This window comes from Rousettus aegyptiacus, unplaced genomic scaffold (genome assembly GCF_014176215.1).
Source record: "Rousettus aegyptiacus isolate mRouAeg1 unplaced genomic scaffold, mRouAeg1.p scaffold_m13_p_16, whole genome shotgun sequence".
In the NCBI taxonomy this organism is placed as follows: Eukaryota; Metazoa; Chordata; class Mammalia; order Chiroptera; family Pteropodidae; genus Rousettus; species Rousettus aegyptiacus.
Window position 1 is genome coordinate 21,103,695 of NW_023416291.1, and position 27,031 is coordinate 21,130,725.

The following is a 27,031-nucleotide window of genomic DNA, read 5'->3' on the forward strand; positions in this document are numbered from 1 at the left end:
GGTTGTACTGTCTCCTCTTTATTTCTGTTCTAGTAATTTTTCTTTTTTTCTCAGTTATCTAGCTAAAGGTGGGTCAATTTTGTTGATCTTTTCAAAGAACCAACTTTTCGTTTCACTGATTTTCTCTATTGTTCTTCTATTCTCTATTTTGTTTATCCGGCATATAGCTGGGTCTTTTTTTTATATCTGGTATGATCATCTGTTATTTGACTGGACTATTTAAGCCATTCACATTTAATACTATTATTGATATGGCTTCTGTTTGCCAATTTATTATTCTTTTTTTACATATGTCTCATGTCATTTTTGTTCCTCTATTTTTGCTTTCCTACTTTTTTTTTTTAATAGTTAGTGAATATTTTTCTGATGTAATCTCTTAACTTCTTTCACAATTTTTTACTATTTTTTTTTTTGTTATTTCCATAGTGGTTGTTCTAGGGCTTATCATGTACATATTAACATAGAGCATTTCTAAAGACATCTCACACTCTGTTCCCTGTTGACAAAAGATAAAATGAAATAAACTCTTCTCATGGGCCTGCGAAACTATAGAAATGGACTGGGTTAAACACAGATGAGGTTTGGCATAAACAAGGAAAATAAAACATGATTTTTAACCTTTCAGACCAGCACCAGGAGCATCCATTAAAACAAACAAACGAACATACATATGTCATTAAAAAAACACATTACCATTAGCTCTAATACAATCAAGAACAGACCTGAAAAGTGACTTCCCTGAGATTCTCTGTACGATATAGGTGAAGGGATTTCTGTTGAATTGAACATGTATGTTAGCTCTGCTCCCTCCTGAAATATCACTGAATAATACAGTAAAGGGCTTCACACATGCATATACACTCAAGGATAGAGAATGAGAGAAGAGACCATAGCCATAGCATTTTAGAAAGAAGAAAGTAGGACAAATGATCATTGACTTAGCAGACCAGAAAAGTTCAATTCAAGTAACTTCATTTATACTACAGAACCCAGCAACTGGAAATGTTGGGTATGTCTGGACGTGAAGTTGAAGGTGGGCCTAGGAACAAGGGGATTTGTTGAAAAAACTGATTGAGAAACAGAACCTTCCAGTTCTCCTCATCTATTTCATATAGCTCAGCAGTTGCCCCTTGCCCTCTCAGGCATGTTACCTGAGAGTATTCTCTGAAGACAGTGAAAATGAGATTCGGGATTAGGGGATATCATCAACTACTGGAGGCAGCAAAAATTTATGTACTGACAGTAAAAATGTTCTTCTCATATGGCTCCCAGAATACTCTCAGCTAGGCTTATATCCTCTAGGGTAGGAGCCTGGAAGAAATTTCTCTGAAAAATTTGATCAGCACCAAGGAAAAAACTACACTGAAAGATACATGGTGGGGGAGATTTCACAAGGAAATTACCAAACCAGATTCTGTTACGGTAAAGTCTAGAATTCAACAAGACCTACTCTTGGCACACAGGAATTCTAATCTGCTTATTTGCATAACTCAAATATAGGCCAATAACCAAGGATTATGATACATTTGAGTTGTGTCTAAAATGATAAAGACCAAAACAAATGGAGAGAAAGGAAGAAAGGAAATAAGAGAAAATAAATTAAGCAGGGAGAAAATAACTATCATTACTATCCTTAGAGAGATAAATAAGACAGGATACCTAAGAAATGAGAAGATAATTCTACTAAAAAAGAAGAGGCGTTAAGAGAATACAAAGAGTTCTTGGAAATAAAAATATGATAGCATGTAGACAATGAAAGCATGGCAACAAAACATATCAAGCTTTTAAAATAAGCTAAAAACATTAAAAAATTGTACAAGGCATGAAAGACCCATGTAAAGAAAAAATGAGAAAACCTTAAAACTGAGGTAACAGAACTCGAAAAAGAATTAAATATATAAAAAACTCGGAAATGAAGACTAAACTAATAGAAACACAAGAGTGAATAAACACAACAGATAATGCTGTTAAGTAAAATCTAGGAAGAAAAAATTAAATGCTAAAAAGAAATGAAGAGATAAAAAGAAATCGAAAGAAAGTGGCAAAGTAGCCTGAAGACAGGCGAGGAAGATGCAATAGATAATAGGAGTTCCTAACGGAAACCTAAGCGAGGGAACAGAACAAATGCTAGGAAACCATAATTGCTAAAAAAAAAAAAAAAAAGAAAAGAAATAGAAAAAAAAAGAAAGAAAAAAAAGAGAGAGCGAGAGAGAGAATTAAATTATATAACAAAACAGAAGATATATCCTGGGAAAATACTTAGACTTATAAAGAAAAAAGACACATAAACCTTTGGGCATGTGGACAAACAAACGAACAAACAAAAATAGATTCTATAAGAGTTTTCGACAGCAATGCTTTTACTAGAAGAAAACAGAATAACATATTTAAGACACTCAAAGAGAGAAAATGCCAGCTAAGGATTCTACATGTAGCAAAACTAACTTCCAAGGTCACAGAGCACAGATAAACAATTATTAACCCACAAGACTCAGGGTGTATTGTTCTGGTGATCCCATCCTGAGATGTCTTTTAAATAATGAGTTTTAGATAACCAAAATGATGAAAACATGGATATATGGGCTGGTAGTGTGCATTAAATATGTAGTTACTTACAGAAGAGCAAATTAAGGTTAAAAGGGAGAGAGGATGATACATACTGCCTGTATTTTCTGGTGATGTATAGTAAAAATATTTTTAAAAATGGAAGGAAAATATATACACTCTGTTCTCCAGAGGCCTGGAAGCAATGGGCAACCTAGTGGCGATGAGCATCGCTAGAAACCAGAAAGTTCTATTTCCCACTAAGAGAATCCAGAGTTTCTAAGGGAAATGGTGATTCCAGATTCAGGGCAGGGGATGTCCAAGAGGAGTCTTTGTGTTTGTAGTGCCATCCTGCTACACTAGATGGCAAAACAAAACAAAAAAACAAGCAGACTATAGAGGGCATAACAGAAGGACACTGTGGACGACCTGAAATGCTTTCACTGCTCCCACATGGGGCAATCTGAGCTGCAAAAGACAATACTGCCACAGATGGAAATCCATGATACATATTTCAGAGTGCATTGTGATTAGATTGGGGCAGAGAAAGGGGTTTCTGAGTTACTAGAAATTTTCTATTTCTTAACCTGGGTAGTGTTTATGAGTAGTTGCTTTATTTTATATCTATCTATCTATCTATCTATCTATCTATCTATCTATCTATCTACCTATCTATCTATCTATAGAGTTAACTACATATATGTTTTGTGGCTTTTGGTAACTGTTTTATATTATAATAAGAGTTAATTTAAAAAATAGAAAAAATAATGCCAAAATAAGAAATATGATAGCAGAACTGAAAAACTCACAAAACATTGGGAGATAAAGCTAAAAGAACATCCCAAACAAAAGAACAAACAAACAGAAAAGATGAAAGAGAAAAATCTGAGTGCCAGTCCAGGAAGTCAACATCTAAATAACAAGAGTTAGGGAAAAAATGCAGAAGATGAAGGAAACTAAAAATAAGGGTAAAAAAATTTTTTTAAGTCAGAATTGAAGTTCTTGATTTTCTAGATTAGGGATCAGCAAATGTTTTCTATAAAGGGCCACAGATATTTTAAGCATTGCAGACCACATACAGTCTCTGTCAAACTATTGTACATGGCCATGTAATGCCACAGACTAGACATAAATGAATGAATGTGCCAATAAAACTTTATAAAAACAGTGGCAGGCCAGATTTGGCCTATCAAAACAGGAGCTTGGCCATTGCTGCCACCCCTGTTCTAAATTGAAAGGGCCCACTAAGTACTCAGTACATGAATGAAAAATGTCCTTTCGTCTGACATTTCATCATAAACTTAAAGAACAAAGATTCTAAAAGTTTCTACAGAGGAGTAAACAGGATACACACCAAAAGATCTCCACTCAAAGCACTGGGCTTTTCAAAAGCATTTCTGGAGGTGGAGGAAAACAGAGCAGTGCTTTCAAAATCCTAGGAAAAAATTATATCTAATCAGCATTTTTATCAGAGTGTGAGGGTAGAACAAAGGCATTTCAGACGTGTAGGGTCTCAGAAAGTTTACCTCTCACGTACTCTTTCTCATGAAGTTATTGAAGGATGTGCCCTACAAAATGAAGATGTAAACAAGAAGAAAAAGAAGAAAAAAAAGGACCCAGAAAACAAAGCTTCTAACAGAAGAAAGAGGTGCAGAAATCTATGGTATAATGGTGAAGAATATCCTAAACCGAAAGCCATGTAGCTGGCCTGAGAGCAGCAGAAATCAGGTTAGGGGAAGAGAAAAAGGATTTTTAAGAAGATAAAATTGTGAGAACACTTATTGAGTTTGAACATACTGAGGAGATGCTTATACAAATGGGGGAGAGGTTAGAAATAGATTAGTAATAAGTACATCGAAAAACTAAGCAAATAAGCAAATGAAAATTACTAACTTGAGGAGGGAAAAAGTGGTGCAAGAAGGAAAAATAGTCCTAACAATGTTATATGGCAGTCATAATGAGGGAAACACTAAATAGTTAGCATAGAGATCATTTTGCTCCCATTCCCTTTTCCTTTGTTTCTCCAGCAACAAAATATCAACACTCCTTCGCATTACCTTCTATATAAACGGACACAGGAAGATTTTTCTGATTTCAGTTATCTGGCCTATGTATATTGAATCACTTTAGGTTTTACAGTATTTATTAAATAAATATTTATTTAGTCCTGATTGTGGCCATAGCATTTAAGTTTTGTAAAGAGATAAAAAACAGGCACAACATAAAAGCCTCTGCTCACAAGGAGCTTATGTCTAAGAAAAATTTTATAACAATACGAGGCAATAAAAGAGATGTCAAAAGCCATGAGTGAGTCATCCTTTGCCTGCATACTTGCCTTCTCTCACTGAAGGGCCTAAACGATGTATTAAAAATGCAAATCTTAACACACACAAACCCACACCCACCTTCCTCTCTTCCACTTGTAATGCCTTGCTATTACACTCAGGATAAAACCCAAGGCTCTGAGCATGGCTTTATAAGTTCACTCTTTATTCTATATTCTATATTCTGAGCTATAAATAGCTCTTCAAGTGCCAGGCTCCCTCAAACTTGTAACTTCTCCCATTATCTTCTTCACAATTCATGCAGATGATAATTACTTTTGCTTTGAACCCCAGACCATCTGTCACTTTTTCTGTCTTGTAACACCACCAGTCTGGGCCAGCTACACAGGCTGTGTGCTTTTTTAAGATGCCCTGGCCCCGAATATAGGACACAGGAAGGTGGTACAGACGCTCCCCCTGGAGAGGCCACTGGGAGGGGCTGCTCTATTGCTTTTCTCCTTCCACATCCTGGTAATTCTGCCAACCACCTTGAGGAAGGAGGGTTTCTCTAAAGGCCCTGAGACATAATGGAAAAAACAGACCTCTTTCTCTCTGTTTCGTCTTGACCTCTGAGCCTCAGTTTCCTCACTTGTAAGATAGGGAGAGTACCACCTTCCTTTTAGAGCTGTTCTGCAGGGGGTAAACGATACAATGCACACATGTGGCACAAAGCAGGTGCTGAAAAAGACCATCTCCAACCCGCCACAGCAGAGTCTTCACAGCCCCAGGACCATACGCAACTTCCAATACTGCAGTGAACTTCAACCCAGGGGGATTTGTTTTTATGAGCAGAAATGACAATGAACTTGAGTGGTCCAGGCACTGCTCTAGTGGGTCTCAAGAAAGAACCTAAGCTATTACCCTGCTTTAGCTCCTCCTTTAAATTCCTCCGGATCTGAGACTGCCATGACTTGGGCCTCTCAGGGCTGCGCTTCATAAAAAATAGACTTCTCACGATGGGTTGAGCTCGGAGGCTCTCACTGGAGTGGCCAGAGTGAGCTGTTTAATAAATAACACTTGCGGCCCAACCACACCCCTCAACCCAGTTGAATTCGCTTTATGTTGCCCTCAGCTTGGCTGAGGCTCTGTGTCTGAGCCTCCCTCTCAGAGGGTGAGCTACCCGGTCAGACACAAGGCTGGGCTAGAGCTTCTGCCTTTCCTTGGAGCTTCCCCCCCGACCTGCGACCTGTACCGCCATTACCTAAAACACCAGTGGGCTTTCTTCCCTTGATGGCCTTTCCCATCTAGCACAATGTCTGGTGAAAATTAAGCAGACTGAAATACGGAAGAGTCTCTCAAAAGGAGTAATTTGGTTATTTTAATGTTTCCACTTTCTGCTGGAGATATAGACAGTCTCCAGAGCAAGCTAGCAAATGCTCTGAGCCCAGGGGCAGGGGAAGGGGGAAGACTGAGATGTGAAATATTTACAACTTTTGTCCTCAACGGTCCAGAACCTGTTTCTAGAAAAATTACTGGGTGTTTCAGGTGGGGAAATAATTTCCTTAGGCAAAGCAAAAGAGTTGTGAAGAATCCAGGTATATTTCAGCGTGGATCTTTTCCCATTTTCCCCCTTCAGGGTAAATGGCATAGAAATCATAAAGTTATGTTCTAGGGAAAATGAAGAAAGCATTTGTTTATACAGAAGCATTTGGTTATGCTGATTTTTGATAACCAGGTTAGCAGAGCACTCTTGGGGGTGGGGAGAAGTGTCTTGTTAAATACAATAAAAAAACAATAACGTATTATCTTTTTATCCCATTATATCATATTATTCAAACAGTAATATCTCTTTCATTTTTGTATTCTTAGCACTGAGCACAGTGCTCAATGTAAAGATACTCAAAAGACAAAATGTTTACCTGTCACCGCAGGCACACAGAACCAGAGAATAATTAATGAGTCCTCCCTGAAGTGCACCAGTGAGTGTGGGCAGAGGCGAGCCGCAGGACAGGGCTCGAGGTGGTGAAAACATTGGAGGGAACCAGCCAGCGAGACGGAAGAGGACAGCTAAGAAGGCCCCGACGATCCGCTCTGCAGCCGGGCCTGGTCAGTTCAGGGTTTCGTGGTGGGCAGCTCCCGCACAGCTCCCGGGGATCCGGGCCTCTCATGTCACCCTGTGAGACACCCTCCCCCCGAGTGTGGCCTGCACCTAATGGCTTGCTTCTAGTGAAGAGAGTATGACAAAAGCTAGGTGATGTCCAAACCCTGCCCCTCCTCCATGCTGTGAGTATTCCGCAGTGAGAGACCCAAAGCCAGCCTCTCCAGTGTCAGTAAATAATAGTTTTCTGGGCTCTGTTCTAGGACAGAGGCAGTGTTTTAATACCATAAGAAAGCATGAGCTTTTCTCGGGTCTCCTCAATGACATTTTTATAAACTCAGATTGTACATACCTTTTGTAGAAGGCTGATATTCATATCCAATTTAACTTTGAGTTTTGCTTCTTTAGTTGTAATATTGAGCAATTTACTTCACCTCTTTTTTTCCTATTTCTAAAATCAGGGTAAAATATTCTCAGAAACTGTTGTAAGCACTACAGCAAATAAGTCATAAAATGTATATCGATTTGTAAATATATATATGGCATTCGGTACAGTAGTTAGCTTCAGGCTTCCCTCTTTCCCTTCCCCAGGGCTCAGAGCATGTGCTAGCTCACCTTTGTTCTTAAATTCTTTGGGTACTTTGTTCTGGTACCTTACATACTGACTACACCTTCTAGGTCCTCACTATTATTTGTCATTCCTTTATTTGGCAATGTCTAGAAGGTTTCCTTTTTCATATAGATTTGGTGACTATATTTTCACAAATAAAGAATTTGGTTAAATTTTCTGTCAGCTAGACAAAAGACTTAAACGAGGAAAGTCAAATCTATTGCTGGTGTTTTCAAAAGTATGAAGCTTCATTCTTCTATGTACAATGTGAACTTTCAATTCTTTTCTCTCCTTCCTGGTGTGTACTGGATGCTATCACCTTTTTGTCCATACTGATCCCTTCCCTTGGAATGATCTCTTTCCTCATTCAAACCCTACTTAACCTACCAACCACAGCCTAAGTCTTGCTACTTGGTACCTAATCTTCACTTGAGTCTAAAGATAAATTAGACTGTTCAGGTTACTGAAAGGGGGCTATGTGAGTTAAACAACTTGAGCACAGGGATTGTTTTCAACTTTTTGGGGCATTTTCCTATAAACTCATCATAATGTCGGGCGCTTGGTACTTAATCAACAAATAAGTTTGCAGTTCTCTAAATTCCACATTATTACCCGTGAATTCCTTTCCCCCACTTTCCAGACAGTCACTTTGCTATTACTTCTTTCTACTTCATAACATCTTGTCTTCAACATCTTGTAACTTAGCTTTCCCTAAAACTCTCCGTATGCTTACAGAAGACGTTATCATAGAGAGGCATTTACGAAGCCATTCAAAGCCATTAGGATTATTGGCTGATTAATGATAAGTCAGATAAGGAAACCCAGTGGGAACTAGTTCTGTTTTTTCCGGCTTTCTTATTTAGCAAAGTCAAGTTCTCAGAGTCTAAATGTTTCATAAGTACTTTCTAAAAGGTTTCATTGTTCTGTTTTGTTCTTATCACACTTGAGTGCCTAGTAAACCTTTCCCTAGTGCTCTGATGTCATGCCAGTCCTCTGCTATCTCTTTTTCCATCCCACCAACATAAGCAGCACAAAGATCGTGTGTTTCTGTGAAAAAGAAAGACTTTCAAGGCCACTGGGACCACTGAAAAGCTTACAAATAAAACACTGTTTGGGCTTTTCCTAACTGTTTGATGAATGAATGAAGGAACAAAATGGATATGAGAGCAGAATACAAAGAATATGAGCAGCAGAAAGTGGGTTTCCTCTCATTAGAGCAAAATGTGTTTAGCATACTGTGGGTGGGGTCGGGCGGGGTGTCAGCAGTGATGACCTAGACATTGTTTAGCAAAAGTGGAGCTTCAAAATCAAACACTTCTCATTATTAGCCTCAAAGGAGAGTGCAGTCCCTGAGTTTTATTTTATATCAATTTATCCCTAAATTGGACAAAGGCAATTGCTTAGGCGACCACTGCATAATAGAAATAATTCTTTAGAGTACCTAAACTATTTCTGTTTTAATTCTGTGCTCATCAAAAAACCTCTTTATCTATAATTTGATCTCTTCAGTGGACTTGCTGACCAGAACAAAGTGTCCGAGAGAGATGAACCGTTCTAACTCTGGAATGTCTCAGTATAAAGTAATTAAATGGAATTTTTGTTTGTTAGTAAATATCCCGAGATTTTGGTTAGCCTGAATCAGTCCCTTGGAGACTAATCCACTGTGAGTGAAATGAAATGATTTTGAGTTTTTGGAACTGCGAAGCCGAGTAACAAGCTGTGAGGATTCTGTCAAGTACTGCCATTCTGTGAAGATCTGCTGAAGGAGCCTCTCTCTCCCTTGGACATCTTTACACTTGATCTTAGCCAAAAGGCCGAGAAGTGATTTCGACATCTTTAAAAACTATAACATAAGTGAATTTAATTTAATTCAATTTTCTTCTTTGATGGAAAAGGAGATTGAATTTCAGAATCTGAATAATAGTGCTAACTAATCAGTAGCAACAATGGTATCACAAAGTGGTTTTCCTTTTACTATTCTACCTTGTCTTTATCAAGAAAGGCAGAGTCTCAGGTAAATTAGGCTGTGAAAGGCAGGTGTGTTCTGGTTACTGAAACAGGGTGAGCCAAGTGTATCATCATCAAAGGGCAAAAGGACGTGGGTGTTTACTGAGCACCTACTATGTCTCTGGAACCATAAAAATAAAAGACTTCACTTATATTCCTCATTTAATCCTCCCACAAACCCTATGAAGCTGCTAACAGTACTCGTATCGAGGATACAGAGCCTAGAAGAAATAAATTGAAGCTACTAAGAAGCAGCTCTGAAATTCAAATACCAGTCTATTTGACCTCTAAGCACAGGCTTTAATTTTCTTCCTACTAGATAGTTAGATCTGATAAATTCCTCTATAAATACCCAAGGAATGTCAGAGCAGAGGAGCAAGATGCTTGTTTTTCCTTTTATATCTTCTATAAGGTATGAACCCACATTTTTAGCTCTAAGTACTGAAAACTACCGTAACATTTCAGCCAGGAGTATATCAGTGCATAATTCCTTAGTGTTTATGAAGATTACGACGATATCCTTAATTACAACTGCAGATATCCAGTCTCATACAAAAAGAAAAAAATGCCCACCCTAAACAAAAAACACTAAAGGCTGGGTTAGTTGAAGTGAAATATTTTGCTTTGAATTTTCCCATGAAAAAACCTGAACTTTGAAGTGGGTATGGAAAAGTCTAAGGCCCAAAAATTATATTGCAAGGGATTCTCCTTTTCCTATCCTTCAAAATCTGTTTTCAAGAAGGGTAAACTGCAATGTCAACATGAAGAAGAAGAATGACTAACTTCTAAATAAATCTCAAGGAGCAGTGTCAACTGAGGCAGGGAGTCAGACAGCTGCCAAAAAGCAAGAGTAATAGGTTTTTTTGGTATACGTACTAATACTAAATCAAATGCTAATTCCAACTATGATCTAAGGGAAATGATTTAAGGAAATTTGTCAGACTCCTTTGACCAACGAGTTACAAAGATTTTAATTTACTGTTTTCTTTAGTTGATGGCCTTATTAGTAACTTAAGCTACTAAGATGTATTAATTCTAGGCACTTAACCAACAGATTGCCTGTACAAGATTTAAGTCTAAGTAAAAAATTGCGGGCTCAAACCTCACATCTAACTTGCAGAGGTGTTTTTTACAGGATTTTATTATAACGTGTGAGCCAACATTTGAAAAGATTTTTGAAATCACTTTTAAAACATCCAAATTTTGAGCTTTTCTTAAAAATAAAAAAAAAAAAAGGAAAGATTCGGCAGTCATGGGCTCACGTTCCTACGTCCTACAGTCTGCTGAAGCAGTGGCAGCCCGTCCCGTTGGAGGGGCGTGCTCACCAGCCCGCGGTGCCCGGCTGCCCACCTCACTCCTCCACTTATTTTCCCCATCCCTGCAGGTATCTGAGTTTGTGGCCCCTACTTTAGAGGAACTGGATAAAGAAAGTACAGGAATTAAAGAAAAAACAAACAAAAATAATAAAGAGAAGACATAGCCCATATCATCTGGGGAAAATGTCAATGCACTAGACAGCAAAACAGTGTATCTCAATATCGTATGCCATAGAACTTTGAGACAGTAGAGATCAACTAGACTGAGACAGAGAGACATTTTAAAGTGATGTAAATCCTTTAGTATAAATGTTGTCCAAACGAAGCACTTTTAGTATTCTGGCCCCAGGTTCAATTCTAGGTGAATACTTCAAAAGAACTTTTTGTCTGATGTCTTCATATTCTTCCACCACTTTATCCAGGAGAAAAGGAGGACACGTCTTTCTTGTTTTATCTAACATGTCTCAGCATATTCTTTCCAATAATTAGACTCTTCTCCTTCTCTCAGTAAGTATGGCTCATCTCATGCCCAAAAGCCAAAACAAAATACTTGACCACGATCAGAAATATGGTCATGATATAAGAAATCATAAAACATGGTCTTCTGCAATAGTGCAAGTTATTCTCCTAGCTCCTCTACCAAGTTGGTTTCTAACAGTCTCTGATTTTTGCCCACCAGGTGGCGAGATAGTAAATTCAAGATATTTCCACTAGCACCTTTTTTTAAAAAGACTTCCTAAGCATCTTACAAAATCAATTTCAGCCCCCGCCCCCACCCTCCAGCCCTCTGCTCTTTCAAGTTCAATCGACTTTTCTCCCTAATATGCAATGGCACTTCTTTCGTGGGTCAGTTACCTAGTACGTTACAAAAAATGGGAGGCAAAGGAAAACTGCCAAGGACTCTGCCCAAGGTCACAGAAGAAAAGGCAAAACAAGAACTTGGAACTTCCTAAGATTTGGTCCAGGGTTTGGAAATCAGGAAACAGTGACCTTTGAACATCTTTTCTGGTGTGCCAAAATTATTTGTGGCAGAATATTATAAAGGGTATAAATTTAAAAGGAGGAAGTAAGGGAAGCCAAAGCATACATGCTCCACTGGGAAAGAAAAAAAAGTCCTAAGGCTTCTAAGGAGGGAAGTATATAGAAATGGGTCTGATGTGGTCCAGCCGCCACATGGGAGAGAGAAAGGAAAGGAGAAGGTATAGCAAAGGGCAGGAGGAAAGGAAGCTGAGAATAAGAATGCAAAATGAGGTGGGTAGACAGATCAAAGAAACCACTGATATACTTACAGAAGACTCAGACATGTGTGTGTCCAGAAAATACTTCCTAAAGCTGAAGTCACACAGACATCATATCCCTCAATCAAGGAAACAGACACATAAAGATCCATAAAACACAGGAGAAAACATGCAGAGTTAAGCATACTTCCTCCACCCCTGACGTGAGAAGAGACTCACACACACGTGAGAAGAGCATGTGTGTGCCCAAGAGGTGGTCTGGCATGGTGGTTAAGAGCGTGGGCTCTGGAACCAGACTAGTCCAACTGCCTGGGTTTGAATCCAAATCCTATCGCTCACTAATTCGCTGACCTTGAGCGAGTTACCTAACCTCTTTGTGCCTGTTTTCTCCTCTGTAAAATAATGTTAAAAAATTAAAACATTGAAGACTGTGCTACATCCATTACGTAAAATAACATGCATACAAAGAAATGCATAGAGAAGACTCTACTGCTCAAATTCTGAAAGTTACAGCATAAAAACAAAGCATACTTCTCCTAGCTACATATACATATTCTTGTGGAAAGGATATTCACAAAACAAGACATTCAGAAGTTTAGATAACCAGACATCTAACAAATCACTGACCTAGAGGAAAAAAGAATTCAGTGCTTAGGCAGCTGGAAAAGAGTAGACTTAAGTAGGAGTGTATGAAACACGCACTTAAGAAATCACAAGGCGGATTCTGACTGCGGACTCTGGACGCGGTGCCTGCAAGTCCCCTAGAAGGCTGGGACTACTGTTGCGCCTGGAGGTGAGGGCAGCAGCTGGTCGGATTAAAGAAACCGCAGTATGCTAAGACTGACTGGTGTCTCCCACCCATTAAATATGAGGGCCCGGAAGTAGAATCAAGTTGTCTCTTTGTCTCTATTAATTACATTTCTAAAAATTTCACCCCTCATCATCTGGTTTGTGCTCCTAGCACTCCACTAAAACCAACCTGTCTCGGATTTCCACAACCTAGGGCCTCTTTCCATCTTGCATGATATTTCTACAATATCTGAGACCACGACAAGCCTGGGTTTGGGGAAGAATCTTTCCCCCAGCTTCTACTCAGCTCTTCTATTACCCATCTAATTATGACTTCATAGCCTCTTTCACAATTCCTACTGATTTTTTTCAATTCTAAGAAATTTCTTGTTATTTTATATTAACTTATGTTAGACTCTTCATGTTCATTGCCACTGCCTTAGTTCAGGCCTTTGTTCTGACAGTCCTACCACGCTGGTCTTCCTCCCTCATCTCCATTCTCTTAAATCATCCTCGAAGCTGCTTCCGCAATTACTTACCCGCAAACGAATATGTGATCATGTAATTCTCCTTCTTACAAACCTCTACTGATGGACTTCCCTCTCTCAATAATAGTCAACTTTACACATCAGTTCCTTCGCTATCTCGCTCCAATGTTCCTCTTTAGTTTTGTCTTTCAGCCCTCTACTTTACCCATGCTAATCCACCCTGAACTTCCCTGTTTCCTGAATACAATGTAGTCTACGATGCTGTGCCTGGACCCCCTCTTCCTGACTTCTTCTATCTGGAAAGGTCCTTTTCTTCCTCCAAGACCTACTTTAAGTGTCATGTCCCAAGGAATATCCTCCTCAGCTTTCCTAAGCAGGGAGTGCCTATAGCACTATGATCAAGCATTTCTTATAACACATGCCATCCAAGATTTCATTCACCTGTTTATCTGATTCCCCATTAACCCCTGAGCACCTCAAAGATAGAGCCAATCATTTTATTAATTAAAAAAAAAACCCAGACCTAGCACAGTATCTCGACATAGCATAACTGTCTCTCAAAATATGTTGGTTGAATCAAATATAGCCATTTCATAAAACAAGGAAAAGAGAATCTTTAGTTCTAACAGTTTACATGTTTAAGAATAAAATAATAAGACAAATGAGACTGTTTGTAAAGCCTGAGACTGCCGTTGGGAGGAAGAGACAGGCCTATTGCTCACCGCTGAATATCCTTGTTCTTCCACAAGGAGGCAGACTGAGCCTTGGGCACTCTTTCAATGAAATTCACCAGCTCTTCCATGAGAAGCCTGAGTTTAAACAAAAAAAAGTGATGAACACTCTTAAACAATTAGGAAAACACTGCACTCTGACACTGTAGCCAAGAGACTTGGGCTCATCTGCCCTCCCTCCCCCAGTCACCTTTCTCTCCGTTGCAGATGAATGCAGCCACCATTTCACATAAAGTTGAACAAAAACCTAGCCCTCTCACTGAATTTTCATGTTGAAAGTTCAGAACATATATGATTTAATTCACCTTTAAAGCAAGCCTGACATGTTTCTTATTCCTAAACACTGCAATATATAAGCCTATGGTTTAACTCTCACTCTTAAAATCTCACACCTAAAAATACAAAAGGAGAAAAAGTTAAATGACTGCGAAGTATCTGATTTTGGTGGCAGTAGTAAGATTTTTTTTAAATGATAATATTTGATAGACATTTTAAATGATAAAGTAAGTTTTCTTGTTGTGTGTTTTAGGATTAACAAAATCCTATATGGAAGAACACTAATCCTAAAAATCTAACTCAGGAACCTACAAAGGTCAGGCTGTGCAGATCACAAGATGGATTACCAGAGAATCACAACTGAGGGAATCTGAGAAATGCCTCACTCGATTAGATCCATGATCTGCATACTCTGAGGAATATATGGGACAGAGAACTGTGAGAATCCTGGATAAGCAAAAAGCTAAAAACAGATATTCAACATTGTAAAATTTCTTTCATAATCTAGTAGAGATGATCCATAATGACTTAAATCCTCTGTCAATCAACATATATATGTGGAAAACCATAAATATATTTGCATTTGAATGGTGAACAACTTCGTTTCCATTTATTTATTCCTAATAGCATCTCCTCCTTTCATCTTGAAGGAGCAATACCAGCTCCAGTAGTCTAAGACCTGGGATCCAGGATCATTATCATCCTGGCTGTGGCTTTTGGGAGAACAGTTGGGAGCATCCATCCTCACGCTTTAACTTTCTTAGACTAGAGTCTAATGTTTTCAGCTTATCAATAACTCTCATTGAAATTGATCCATCACCTTGAGTGTTTTACTTTCCATGTTTCTTCCTCAGACCTTTTACTTTTTCCCTGTCACACTGCAGGTAATGTGATCTGACACAAAAGCAAGGACATATTTTGTTGTTTTGTTTCTGGTAATTTCATCTTGTTGGACTTCTGCAAGACACTAGAACCCAAAGTGAAGAGTCTATATCGACACCTAGATTCCATATTTTGGGTCTTGATAGGTCCACCTTATACCATGCTTGTTAGTTTGCTTTAACATGATTCTTTTCTCTGGGGGTAATTCTAAGTGATGCTACGGTTACTTGCAGCAACCATGAAGGCTTAGGAGGGGCAGAGGAAGAGATGACGAACGTTCCCAGAGTCAGAGTCCCGAGTTTCACTCTCTCAGCAGTGCAACTTAACCATCTAATTACTTATCCTGTTTTCTACAAGCTGACTCCATTTATATCTGCACTTGTCCATAAAACAGGAAATTGTGAAAGCAAAGTAATAATTTTTTTTTTTCTTAAATATGCTCTATGTTCCTTTCTCTGAAGCTCTTTGCATTGCTTTTTTGTGGCATCTTACTAAATGTTACTTCCTCTGATGAGCAGCATCTGCACAGAGGGGCTATCTCAGCAAACACCTTCCCGTTTTGGCGCGCGTGCACGCGCACACACAGACTATGAAGGCTATGTACAGCATCAATCTCTAGGCAATTCCAGTGAACATTTATTTTATATAGAGAGCTATCTATCCATGCCTTGTCCCTGGTCAGCTTCTCAGAAGGAAAAAACAATCGTTCCTGACACAACACTCTATTAAATAGTCACCTCTGAAGCAAGTTCTCCAGCCACATGGTAACGGCGTAAGAATACTCTCACCTGCCAATTTGAATGGTGGGCTCTGTGGCATACACTGTGCCTGTGAAACCAGTGTGCTCAGTGATGTAGGGCAGTGCCATCATGCAGTGATAGTTAGAGATGAGGATCACATCTACCGTAGACAGATCTATTAGCTCGGTCTGAAAAGAAAGGGGAGGGAATGATACATATCTGTTCAGAGCACATAGATCAACGCGATGTGAGTGAAAAATGATGCTGTCAGAATGCAGAGAAGTAGTTTTTGTGCTACAGAATAATGATGCCTTTCCTGCAACACTTCTATTCTCATTTTAGGGTATTTCCTAATGTTGATATTAAGTAGCAGGACAGGATGACTAACAACAGGAATGCAGACGGTACGCCAGCAGTGCCATGAGTTTACGAAACCAGAGTCCTGAGTTAGACATACGAGGATAATGATAGCACTTTCTTGCCTGGCAAGGAAAAGCAGGTAACATGAAGCAGAGAGAGCACAATATACACTGTGAGGGGAACTAGAAAGTAACGCACCACTGCTACGGATTACACGAATAGAGGCAGCAGCACGTAGAAACCAGATCTTCAAAAGCCGAATGCAGGAATCGACTTTTGTTTTGTTTGCTTGCTTGTCTGAGGTAACTTTCCACTACTAGTGCTGAACATAGAGCAAACAAACAAACAAACAAACAAACACACAAATAAATAAATAAAATAAAATAAAATAAGAAAGAAAGAAAATGTAGTGGCAGAGTCACAAAAGAAAATTATGCTGTCATGTTCTACCCTAATCTTAACCCCAAATCTACCCATTACTCCTTCGCTAAAGTCATGTGAAAACGGAAAAGAAAGGTTGGCAGGTGAGGAAAAATGCGACCATGTTTAATAAATTTTATGAAAACTCTTTTAGTAGAAGGGAAGGTTTTACTCATAAATTTAAGTCCTACAACTTTTAAAGCTCAGTTCACTTCTTCCAGTGAGCCTTCCTGGTTTGCCCAGAAGAAACCACTTTTTCATCAGAACGACCATGGTGCTCCACGCATATCCCTCTTACGGCAGTTATTCTGCACGACGGCATCACAAACAATTAAACGTCCTTCGAATATTATTTGTAATATCTGTAAAATATTGTAATATCTGTCCCTCGACTATTAAATGTCTGAGGCGGAGGATCCTGTTGACTGATCTCTGTCCCACCGCCAGCGCGGCAGCCAGCACATACCAGGCCTGGGGCACCGCTGCTGGAGAAGCGCACCATTATAAGCAGCACCCTCTGCGAGGGAAGGTGAGACACTACGGTTCAGGGACATCGTCTCGACCACTGAGTTCCCCCTCATGGAAGTCCCCTCTGGGAAACTGCGCAGTGCACTAAGGACGGCATGGGCTAAGTCGAGGAAGTGTTGTAGTTAGGAGAATGGGCAGTTGAGTTAATACGTCTCCCACAGAGAAGAAGTAACAAAGATGCCTGCACCATCTTTACAAATGACAGGGACAGCGTGCCATTCTGGCTGTGGTGTTTTCTGGTTGAGTGAGTTTACATATGAAATAAGTTAATTTAATAAAGCCGCCAAGTCACAATCAGCTCCTGAGCACAGCATGTAGATTCGAGGTCAGAAGCTACTCACTGCTAGGACAATGGCATCCGTGGGAATAAAATGCTCAATGACAATAATAGCCAATTATATCCCTTCAACTCCATGTTGTGTGCTGCATTTCCAAGGCAATCCTCCCCAGGAAGGGTCATGGAACATTCTGCTGCTCTGATTCCTCGCAACTTCTCTAGAACCACTTTTAAACGAATAAGGAAACTAGAACAGAGAAGCAGAGTGACAGATCCAGAGTAAAACACAGGAAAGACAGCTGAAGCCACAGTAAAGCTCGAAAGCTTCCTCGGCAGCCTTCTCATGTACAGAAACTGGGTAAGAACATTTGAAACTTTTCTTTAGTATGTAAGAACCAGCCCACAGAGTCTAATATGATGAGAAGTTTGGCAAGGATAGCTTGAAAAAAAAAAAACAAACCAAAACAAAACATACATATGCACATATATATATATTTAGTCTGAGAAATAAATTTAACATCCAAACCACATTAATATACTCACACTTATGTATCTACTTACATACTTTCACCTAGTGAAATCCAATAAAGATTATTTTCATTTTAAGCTGATTGTAGACGGACACTTGGGTTCTACATACAATGAATTGGGTAAAAACTACTATAATTTATTGGTTGCTTACTGTACTGCCCTAGACCGTGTATACAATCTACAGTGTAGAGACATCGGGGGACATAAAGATATTTAAGGCAGTTGCATTAGATTATAAATTCTATTAGAACTGGGATCAGGTCTGCCTAGTTCACCTGCAAGTCAGTGAGGACTGAACTGCGGTAAGTACCTCTCTCCTGAGTCTATGATGTTCTTATTTTCTCTGGATCATATAATGCCCTGGTTTTACCTTAAAATAGTGATTATTACTAACTTGTCATAAACCATTGTTATGACACAAGTTGAAAAAACCTCATATGGCTCTAAACCTAAATATATCAATAAAATCCTTTAGTTCACCAAAAAGTGAACTGTGAAATGGTAACTGTCTAATTTCAAAGTTTAGCTGTATCTGGAATAAGTCAGAAAGTCATCGGATCACCAATTCATCAATCCTACACTGCTGTCCATAAACTGAAGGTTGCAGCAGTCAGTGCCGTACGTAGCAAACTGAAAATAAATGCAACGCCCGGGATAAGGGCCCTCGGAACAGATGGGGAACTGCCCCGCCAATTCCTAAATGACAAATGAAGATGAAAGATTTTACTTGCAGTTAAGGAGAGCTCAGTGTTCTCGATAACTGTCTACCTTCACCTCACTCTTACAATTCTCGCTCAAACTTTACCCCCTTTCTGTCACCTTCGATTACCACGTCCTTCTTTGTTTTTCTTTTCTTTCACTCTAGTACCCCCAAAAGGCACATACACAAACTTTAAAGAGAAAAAAATGTTTACCTGCAAGTATCAAAGAAGGTGTAGAAATGGAAAGAGAGGGAGGAAGACAGGACAAAAATAAGAGAAAATGCACTCTAAATTTTGCACTGAACTGTGAAAGTATTTCCTAGAGGTGCTGTAAGCAAGCCATTGGTCACATGGAAATAACAGGATGGTAGCTTCTCACTGATTTTCTCAGGAACCCTGGACTAGCTACTGGCTTCCTTACTTCATGTGTCTACTAAGAACTCTACCTATGCCACTCTGGGGATCAGGTCTGTCAGCTCAGTTTCCTTTAAGACTAATGGAAACTGATCTTATTTCCTTTAAGAGGATGAAACTGGCCCCAGACTCTTATAAGTCTCACTGATAATAATAGTTAATGACAGATGCCCATATTCAGTTCAGAACCTGTGAATTTCAAGCAATATTCAATATTTAAGTATGCAAGAATTTTTACAGTTTACTGCATTGGCTGAATAATAGCAATTCCCAATCAACCACTCTACGCAAGACTAGGAAAAGTATGTCTAATCTAAGATGCAGGCATTAAAATTACAAACTGAAAGTCCTGAGTTATTTCTTTACCTTGTTCAAAATTATGCCCTAGTACAAGTGTCAGTGGGGATTATGGAAAGAATTAGGAATAGGAAAAGACAATGATAAACAGAAAATATAAAGAGCTCCTAAATGATCATATTTTAGCTATATAACAAAGTACCTGGAATTAACAGATTTATTTCAAGCTGCAAATAGGAAGCTAAGGCCCTTAAAATTATTTCTTGACTTAATTTTGAAAGATAAGATATGCTTTGTTTCTACAGTAAGATTCACTTTAATTTACCTCCGGTAAACAGAATTCAGGCACGGAATCCACAAATACATGACCCGAGCACTCCTTTAGCTCCTAAAAGAAATAAAGGGGAAAATTCTAGAAGAGATATCCAATAGACACAGCATCAAAGAAATTTCATTCCCAAATCAAACTTTCCGTGAGGAATCAGAGTGTTAGAGCTAGCTGGAGGGAAGCTAGAAGGTTATGTAGGCCAATGGTTTCCTGTTTAGGCTCAAGGATATTAGGTGTCTTATTTAGGATTAAAAAAAGGCTGGTTCGTGGCTCACTCAGGACTTGAGTGCATATTTCTTGATGCCTCTTTGGGGAAGCCATGTGCAGACACGTGATGCTGGCATAACTCATGATCCCATGTTTCTCACATAATGGTTATAAAGACCATGCCAGCAACGTCAGAATCCAACACCTGGGAACACTGATGGAAATCAAGATTCCTGGGCCCTATCTATGACCTAAGGATCAGAAACTCTGGGGTTGAGGCCATGGAACCTGTATTTACAACAAGCACCTCCAGTGGTTTTGTTTTGCAATCTGGTTAGAGTCCCGGGCTCGGAGCCTCTTTCTCCTTCTGCCAAGGGCTGAGGGGCAAGTAAGGAGGGCGAGAAAGAGTAGAGGGTAGGAGTGAAGCCAGCACCACCACTATTGCTTCCACGAACATAATCTCTGTCCTTGCAGAGCATACAATTTAATTGGGATTATAAACCAAATGTATTCCTTCAAAAGAAAAAAGTATACTTACAAAGAAAGGGAACGTATACAAGTCCCCACTCTGCCCATGACCTGCCACTTTTAATATGCCTGTCTTTCCTTACAAACAGCCCGAGAAAAGGGTGAGTGCAAGCTTATATGGGAGGTGCTGAAAAACAGCAGGAAGATGGGCAGGTGATACAGGGAAAGGAAGGAGGCTGATAATGAACGTTCTATTGAGCTACATATCACTGTGGGCAAGTGGGCCTTGTTCCCATGGAGAAACTCTGGTGTGAAAGCATACACTGTGGAGTTACCTTACCCAGGGACAAGGAATCTGGGATATTTATATATCAACCCCTGTATTTTGTGCAGCATTGGGAAAAACTTTCCGGCAAAGCCCTGAAGGTATTGGCAGCTGGAATTATGACAGGGACACTGAAGAGATGCGAGTGGGCTACCAACAGGGTCTGCTACAACGCCTCCGGAAGGCCACCGGATTTGCTGTCTTCCCTCACTGACACTTAAACTGTAATCTATGGAGAATTTTTTGTTCCATCAAATTAAAGCTATCTATGACTTTATAACAAAACTGATAAAATAGAGTTTGGTTGACAGTTTGCTATTTCCAGAAGAAAATACTGTTAGAATTTTGTTTCATCGTGTTTTCATTAATTACTAAACATATATTTCTATATCTTCATGTATGTGTATATTTATATGTGGGTCTGAATGATTTTACTCTCAATCTTTATCTGAAAATAGGATATTAATTAGATGTTATTTTCCTTCTGAATTTTACAAGTCTCTTATCAGAACCTTGCTAGAATATTTCCTCCCCTTGCCTTCCACTGTAAACTCTGGTTCCTCTCCTTACACAGTACCATTTAACCAGTGAAAGGGTGAGCCAAAAAGAGACTGAAAACAGTTCTTAATTACAATGTACCTGCCAACTAAAAACAAATGAGCAATTATGCTTAATGGGAGAAGACTCCCAACTCCCTTAGGATGAGGTTAAAAATGATTAAAGACAAATCACGAAAAATTTCAAAGCTCTGCCTGATCTTAAGCTGGCTTCGTCATCTTCTTCTCCATAATGCTACTATGAGGCATTCCTACTTCACATGACAAAGCCTCCTCTGAGGCTGTCATCCTTCCCTGTCTGGAGAAGCATATTTGCCATTCCACGCACTTACAATGTCACCGTATTTTATTCACCACTCCCTTCTAATGAAATGCTCCCGCATACACAAGCAAGTCATCGTGCTCACAATGCACTGGTAATGGGATGCTTCTGAACCTTTCACAGGGAACAATGATTTACAGCCTGCAGGAGAGTTATGCTGAAATCAGGTGCACAGGTTCCTGAATGTCACATAATTTTACAGTTTAACTGTGAGGGAAATCTCATTTCAAATTATGCATTTGGCTTGAACTTGAAGTTAGGGTGCAGTTCACAGGAATTAATTCCATAAAAAGAGTACCTCTTTATTTAACTATATCTATTATGAGAAGGAAATGGCTTATTCAGATGAATCATTTTAAGGATTTTTAAACTTAGTATTTCTGTGAAATCTGGGAGAGAAAGAATGATTTAGAACACTAAGAATAGCATGGATGCTTTAGAGTTTTTAACCTACTTTTATCTGATCTTTTTTTAGTATAAACTTTGAGTATATAATCGTTAACATTTTTGGTACCTTTGGTCTCTCATTTACAAGTTAACTGCCTAAATATAGATCTGAGGAAGGATTACTATAAAGATAATCTAATGTCAAAAATTTTAAAGCCTAGGAAAAAAAGGTATTTAAGTCATTTACTTTAGGCCTTGTTAGTCAGTGATTAAAATCATAACAGAACCAAATCCTAGATTCCTAGAACTATGTCCTTTGTTTCACAATCTATGAGACTGTCCATTCTAGGCTACCAGTAAAGGCTGGAATAGGATCATAGATCATAGTCTGGAAGGCCATCTACTCAAATTTACCTAAGAATGTGTTTCCATCCCAGGCCCTCAAGAACACACTGCCTGGGAAGTTAAACACCAGCTCCTCAGTCTATCCTTCACAATGTGGCCAAAGTAATCCTATCAGATAATGACATGATGACATTGACCTCTAGCAACCTTTGTGGCCTCTTATTATGCAAATAAGACCCAAATATTTTACAATGCCCTATATGACCTGACTCCTGACAGAGCAGTTTAAAACTCACATACTTGAAGATTTAAAAGTTATTAGAAATGAAGTTTACTCTTCCTAGTCATAAAGTCAGTGGAATTCTCTAATATGTATCACCTTTGAAACTCTAATCACAATTATAAAAATAATAGTTTTCTTTTTGTGGCGATAAAATGGATTTGCAGTAGTAGTTCTTAGATTTTTTTTCACATGAGAAAATTGGACCTGAATCTAAATAGAGATTCCCTAAAAGGCTCATAAAAGGCTCTTAATAATCAAGTACTAAAGACTCTATGTGGATCTTGGGATTTTTTGGGGAGAATACGTGTGTGTGTGTGTGGGGGGGGAATGTGGAAAATGAGCCAATCAGTCACCTTACTATCGGGAGGGCTTTCCACTGGGTGTAGCTATGCTTCAGTTAATCATTACCTTGTCCAAGAAAACATTTCCATCCTTTAGGGACCAGCCAGGAAGATTGGACAGCCTGGGACTGCAAAACAAAAGATTAAATTATCCTAGATTATAATTCTTCGTGATTTCAAGTTAACTGTGTTGTTTCCATAAACATAAAAACAACTTGAAATTATTGGCAGCAATGAACACCCAAAATATTAAAAAGATGAAAAGTAACCGTGTGGTATCAAACTTCAGAATTATGTAGCAGTTCTTAGATTTTGTAGCAATGGAACATTAAAAAGCCAAATAGTTTAGTACTAAATTGGGAAAATTACAAGGACATTATGCAGAACAATAAAGAACAAAGAAAGATGAGACAATGGAGCATTTTATAGTTTTCTAATCACTGCCTCCGACTTTACCTTACTATGTTTGACAAGCCTGAGGGGAAGGCCAAATGGGATCATCATACATGGATGAGAAAACAGACTGAGAGAGGTCAGGTGCTCGGGGAAGAACACTCAGCCGCTTAACAGCCAGAATTCACCGCAAATAAAAATACCTGAATTTTAGTCAAATCCACATTCTGGATTCACTGCTTATAAATGGCTTAGTTACTTGTCACCTGTGGCTTAAGTTTCCAATTTGGGAAAGTGAAGTTAGTCTTCCTAAGTGTTACAAAATGATGCTATATCTAAGTGAATAATTTCTAGAAAGTGAAGTTAATTTCATGTGTTTGTTACATTAAAAAAGTCTGGATTCAGAAATCATTGACTTCTGGTAATCTCAGGATTTTGCTGTGGGCTATTAGTTGACCAGGTGAATTATGTCAGTGGCTGAAATGCAAATAATTCAGGAGAAAAACAAGCAGTCAAAAGAAAAACTTAATGATCAATGTGATGTGAGAAGAAAATGCACATCAGGAGTACAAGCTGGATGGCCAAGGGATTTTAGCACTTTTCCACAAAATCTGCTGGTGAAGTAAAAATTAAGGGCAGAGTACGGGTGGGGGCTTAAAGACTATCATCAGAAAACAAATTCATGTATAGTCCCTTAACCTCTTGTCAAAATGATTTTATCAAATTGACTTTGTAACTAGTCGTAACTAGGTGATAAGTGTGCAAGTCAAATAGAAACGTGAATATTTGTCTATCTTCTAGGAAAGGTTAAAAACCTGAATACATATATCTCTAATTTTAAAAAAAGTGAAAAATTTGGGGGCAACTTTAAATTTTGACGGAATTCCAAACTTATAGGAAAGTTGAAGAATGTAAGTACAATGAAGTTCCACATACTCTTTGCCTAGATTCACTGTTTATACTTTGCTTTTATTAATTAGAAAGTGAGAACTTTGGATTTCATACTTGAGAATGAAAATCACTACTAGGAGAATCAAATTTGGTTGGTATAAATTACAACTGATAAACTTAAAAAAAACCTCTGGGGGTTTTCTGTTCTATCCTCTCAGAGAAACGGTCTGTTATCAGCTGCTTAATTCCCATCTCATTCTATAGTCAGATGTATGTCTTCGCTTACAGACTTTTTACTTTTTGAATAAAGATTATTCAGACTGAAAAACGAAGTATTTTAATAAAAGTGTGATGACAGGACAATGCAAATACTGTTCTCATTTTATACAGGCTAACTCTCTAAAAGAAGATTGAAAACACTTCTCATTACACAGAGAACTGGATGAAAGTACGTGCATTCTCTGTTTCCTATCAGTCTTCAAATGAGAGTTGACTGATTCAGTCTGTTGTCCTCAACAAATGATTAGAAGTGGTATACTGTTGATCAAAAAATAATTATTTTTTTCAAAAAGTAAAAATTTCAGGTATTGCGGTTTTACTCTTGGTAAACATTTTTTTATATCATAGCCCTCTATGAAATACCTGTAATTATTTTGGATTTGAGAAATTACGAGTAGATGAGATGGAATGCTCAACGGAGAGCATGACCATGTTATAAAAACAGTGCCAAAGATGAAGGGCCACACAAAAGTGTAACCAAAGTTCCAATGAATTAATGACTACATCACAAAGTTAGTAAACTTTAAGCTATGAGAGAGAAAAGGGACTTAATACCTTGCTCTTAATGATTACAAAATTTGACTGTAAAATTACGAGCGGTGAAGATATTTAAAAAAAATTATGATCATAGATAAACACATCTTTGCATCCACTATTTAACAATAGTTTCTTAGGAAAAAAATGCCATTAAAAACGTTATAATCAAGAAAAACATTTATAAGACCTGTTTTTTAAAAAGATAAGTAAAATATTCCAAGAAGTAAATAAATAAAATGACATTTGTAAGTAATCACCCAGAAAAATAATGAAAGGTAGACTAAATATAATATGCAATTCATTTTCCCTTTACACTTTTCATTTTTCCAATTTCCTAATTTGAAATGTGTTACTTTCATAATCATAAAATAATAATGAAAGAGGCATGGCTACATTAATTCATTTAAAAATATTTATAAAACTTACTCTCAGAAAAGCATGCCAACTGCAGCAATATGACAGTAAATAAAATAATCTTTGAGTTTTAATTTACACTCTAGTATAGGGACAGAAATTACAATTGAATAAAATAAAAGCAATGATGGGGTAAGCGGAAGTGTCATGGGCTCACACAGTGTGTAGTGGTGTGGGAGAGCAGAGAACACGAGTTATGAGGTAAAGATGGAGGACCTCTTTCCAGAAAGAGGAAAGAGGGAAAGTGCTCATTGTTTGGAGCAGTGTTGTAGGAGAATGATGTGTTCACCTTCACTCATTCACTAAAGAATCTTTATTTATGTATTAAGAATTCAGGTGCTGGTGATATGACCATGAGCAAAACATACTTGTCCTGAGGGAAGACAGACATACGAAGTATCACAAAAATAGAGAACAGGCTGTTAAAAATGATGAAGCAGTATAGTACAAAGCGCCACAATGCTCCCTAATGAGGGACTGGTCTAGGCAATGTAAAAAGGCTTGCCTGAGTCTGTGGTGACTGAGCTGAGATCTGGACAATAGAAGAGTCAAGGGGTAACTGGGTCCAGGGGCAGAGTTCAAAGAGAACAGAGAAAGAAGGCAGCTACAAGGAGTACTTTCCTCCTCTCACTCTTGCCAGCCTTTGGATGGACATTGTACATAGGTTATTCAAACAAAATTTCAAAGTCCCATATTCTCCCTCCCCTTCATCCAACTAGAATGTCTTCTCTATGTCCTTCTTATATAGAAACCAGAGTCATAAGTGATCTGAGAGATGAGCTTCTGCTAAGTAGGCTAAAGGAGTGTGAGATGGGGGAGAAGAGCTTTCAGGGCTGAAGGAACAATTGTGTGATTGTCCAGGGCAGGAGATAAGATTTTTTCAAAACTGAAAGGCAACAAAGAGCAAGATACTAACAGGACGGGCATAAAGCCAAATATATCAAGATGAACTTGGTATTTATCCTAAGAGCAATAAAAAACATTGAAAGGTTTCAAACAGGTGAGAGGCAAGATTTGTATTTCTAATAATAAATGGTTCTGAAGAAAACGGACATCATGTGCCTTCCAATAATATATACTATCATATATTTGGTATTTCTATCAAAAAATAATCCCAATCTAATCACAAGGAAACTTCAGACAGACCCAAATTGAAAGATGCTACATAAAATAATTGGCCAGTACTCCTAAAAATGACAAGGTCATAAAAGACAGACTGTAGAACTTTTCTAGATTAAAGGAGACTAAAGGCATGACAACTAAATACAGTGTGTGATCTGGACTAGACCCTGGACCAGTATCATTATTTTTCTTTTTGCTATAAAAGGCATCATAGTGGAATATGAATTGGTATAACTTGGGAAATATGAGTGAAGTACACAGCTTAGATACTAGTATAGTATCAACTGTGGTTCTGTAAGGAATGTCCTTCCTAGAAAATAG

General features: G+C 38.4%; 1 protein-coding gene across 2 annotated transcripts in view; it reads right to left on the bottom strand.

The window, feature by feature from the left end:
- INTS9 (integrator complex subunit 9) overlaps window positions 1-27,031 on the bottom strand; it is an 81,525-nt gene that overhangs the window by 25,088 nt on the left and 29,406 nt on the right. For both annotated transcript variants that reach the window (XM_036233584.1, XM_016144675.2), the window contains 4 exons: window positions 23,142-23,202; window positions 19,837-19,899; window positions 16,032-16,171; window positions 14,077-14,163 (listed from right to left, as the gene is read on the bottom strand). In XM_036233584.1, coding sequence (XP_036089477.1) covers window positions 14,077-14,163; window positions 16,032-16,171; window positions 19,837-19,899; window positions 23,142-23,202 — 351 coding nt within the window. The remainder of the gene's footprint in view (window positions 1-14,076; window positions 14,164-16,031; window positions 16,172-19,836; window positions 19,900-23,141; window positions 23,203-27,031) is intronic.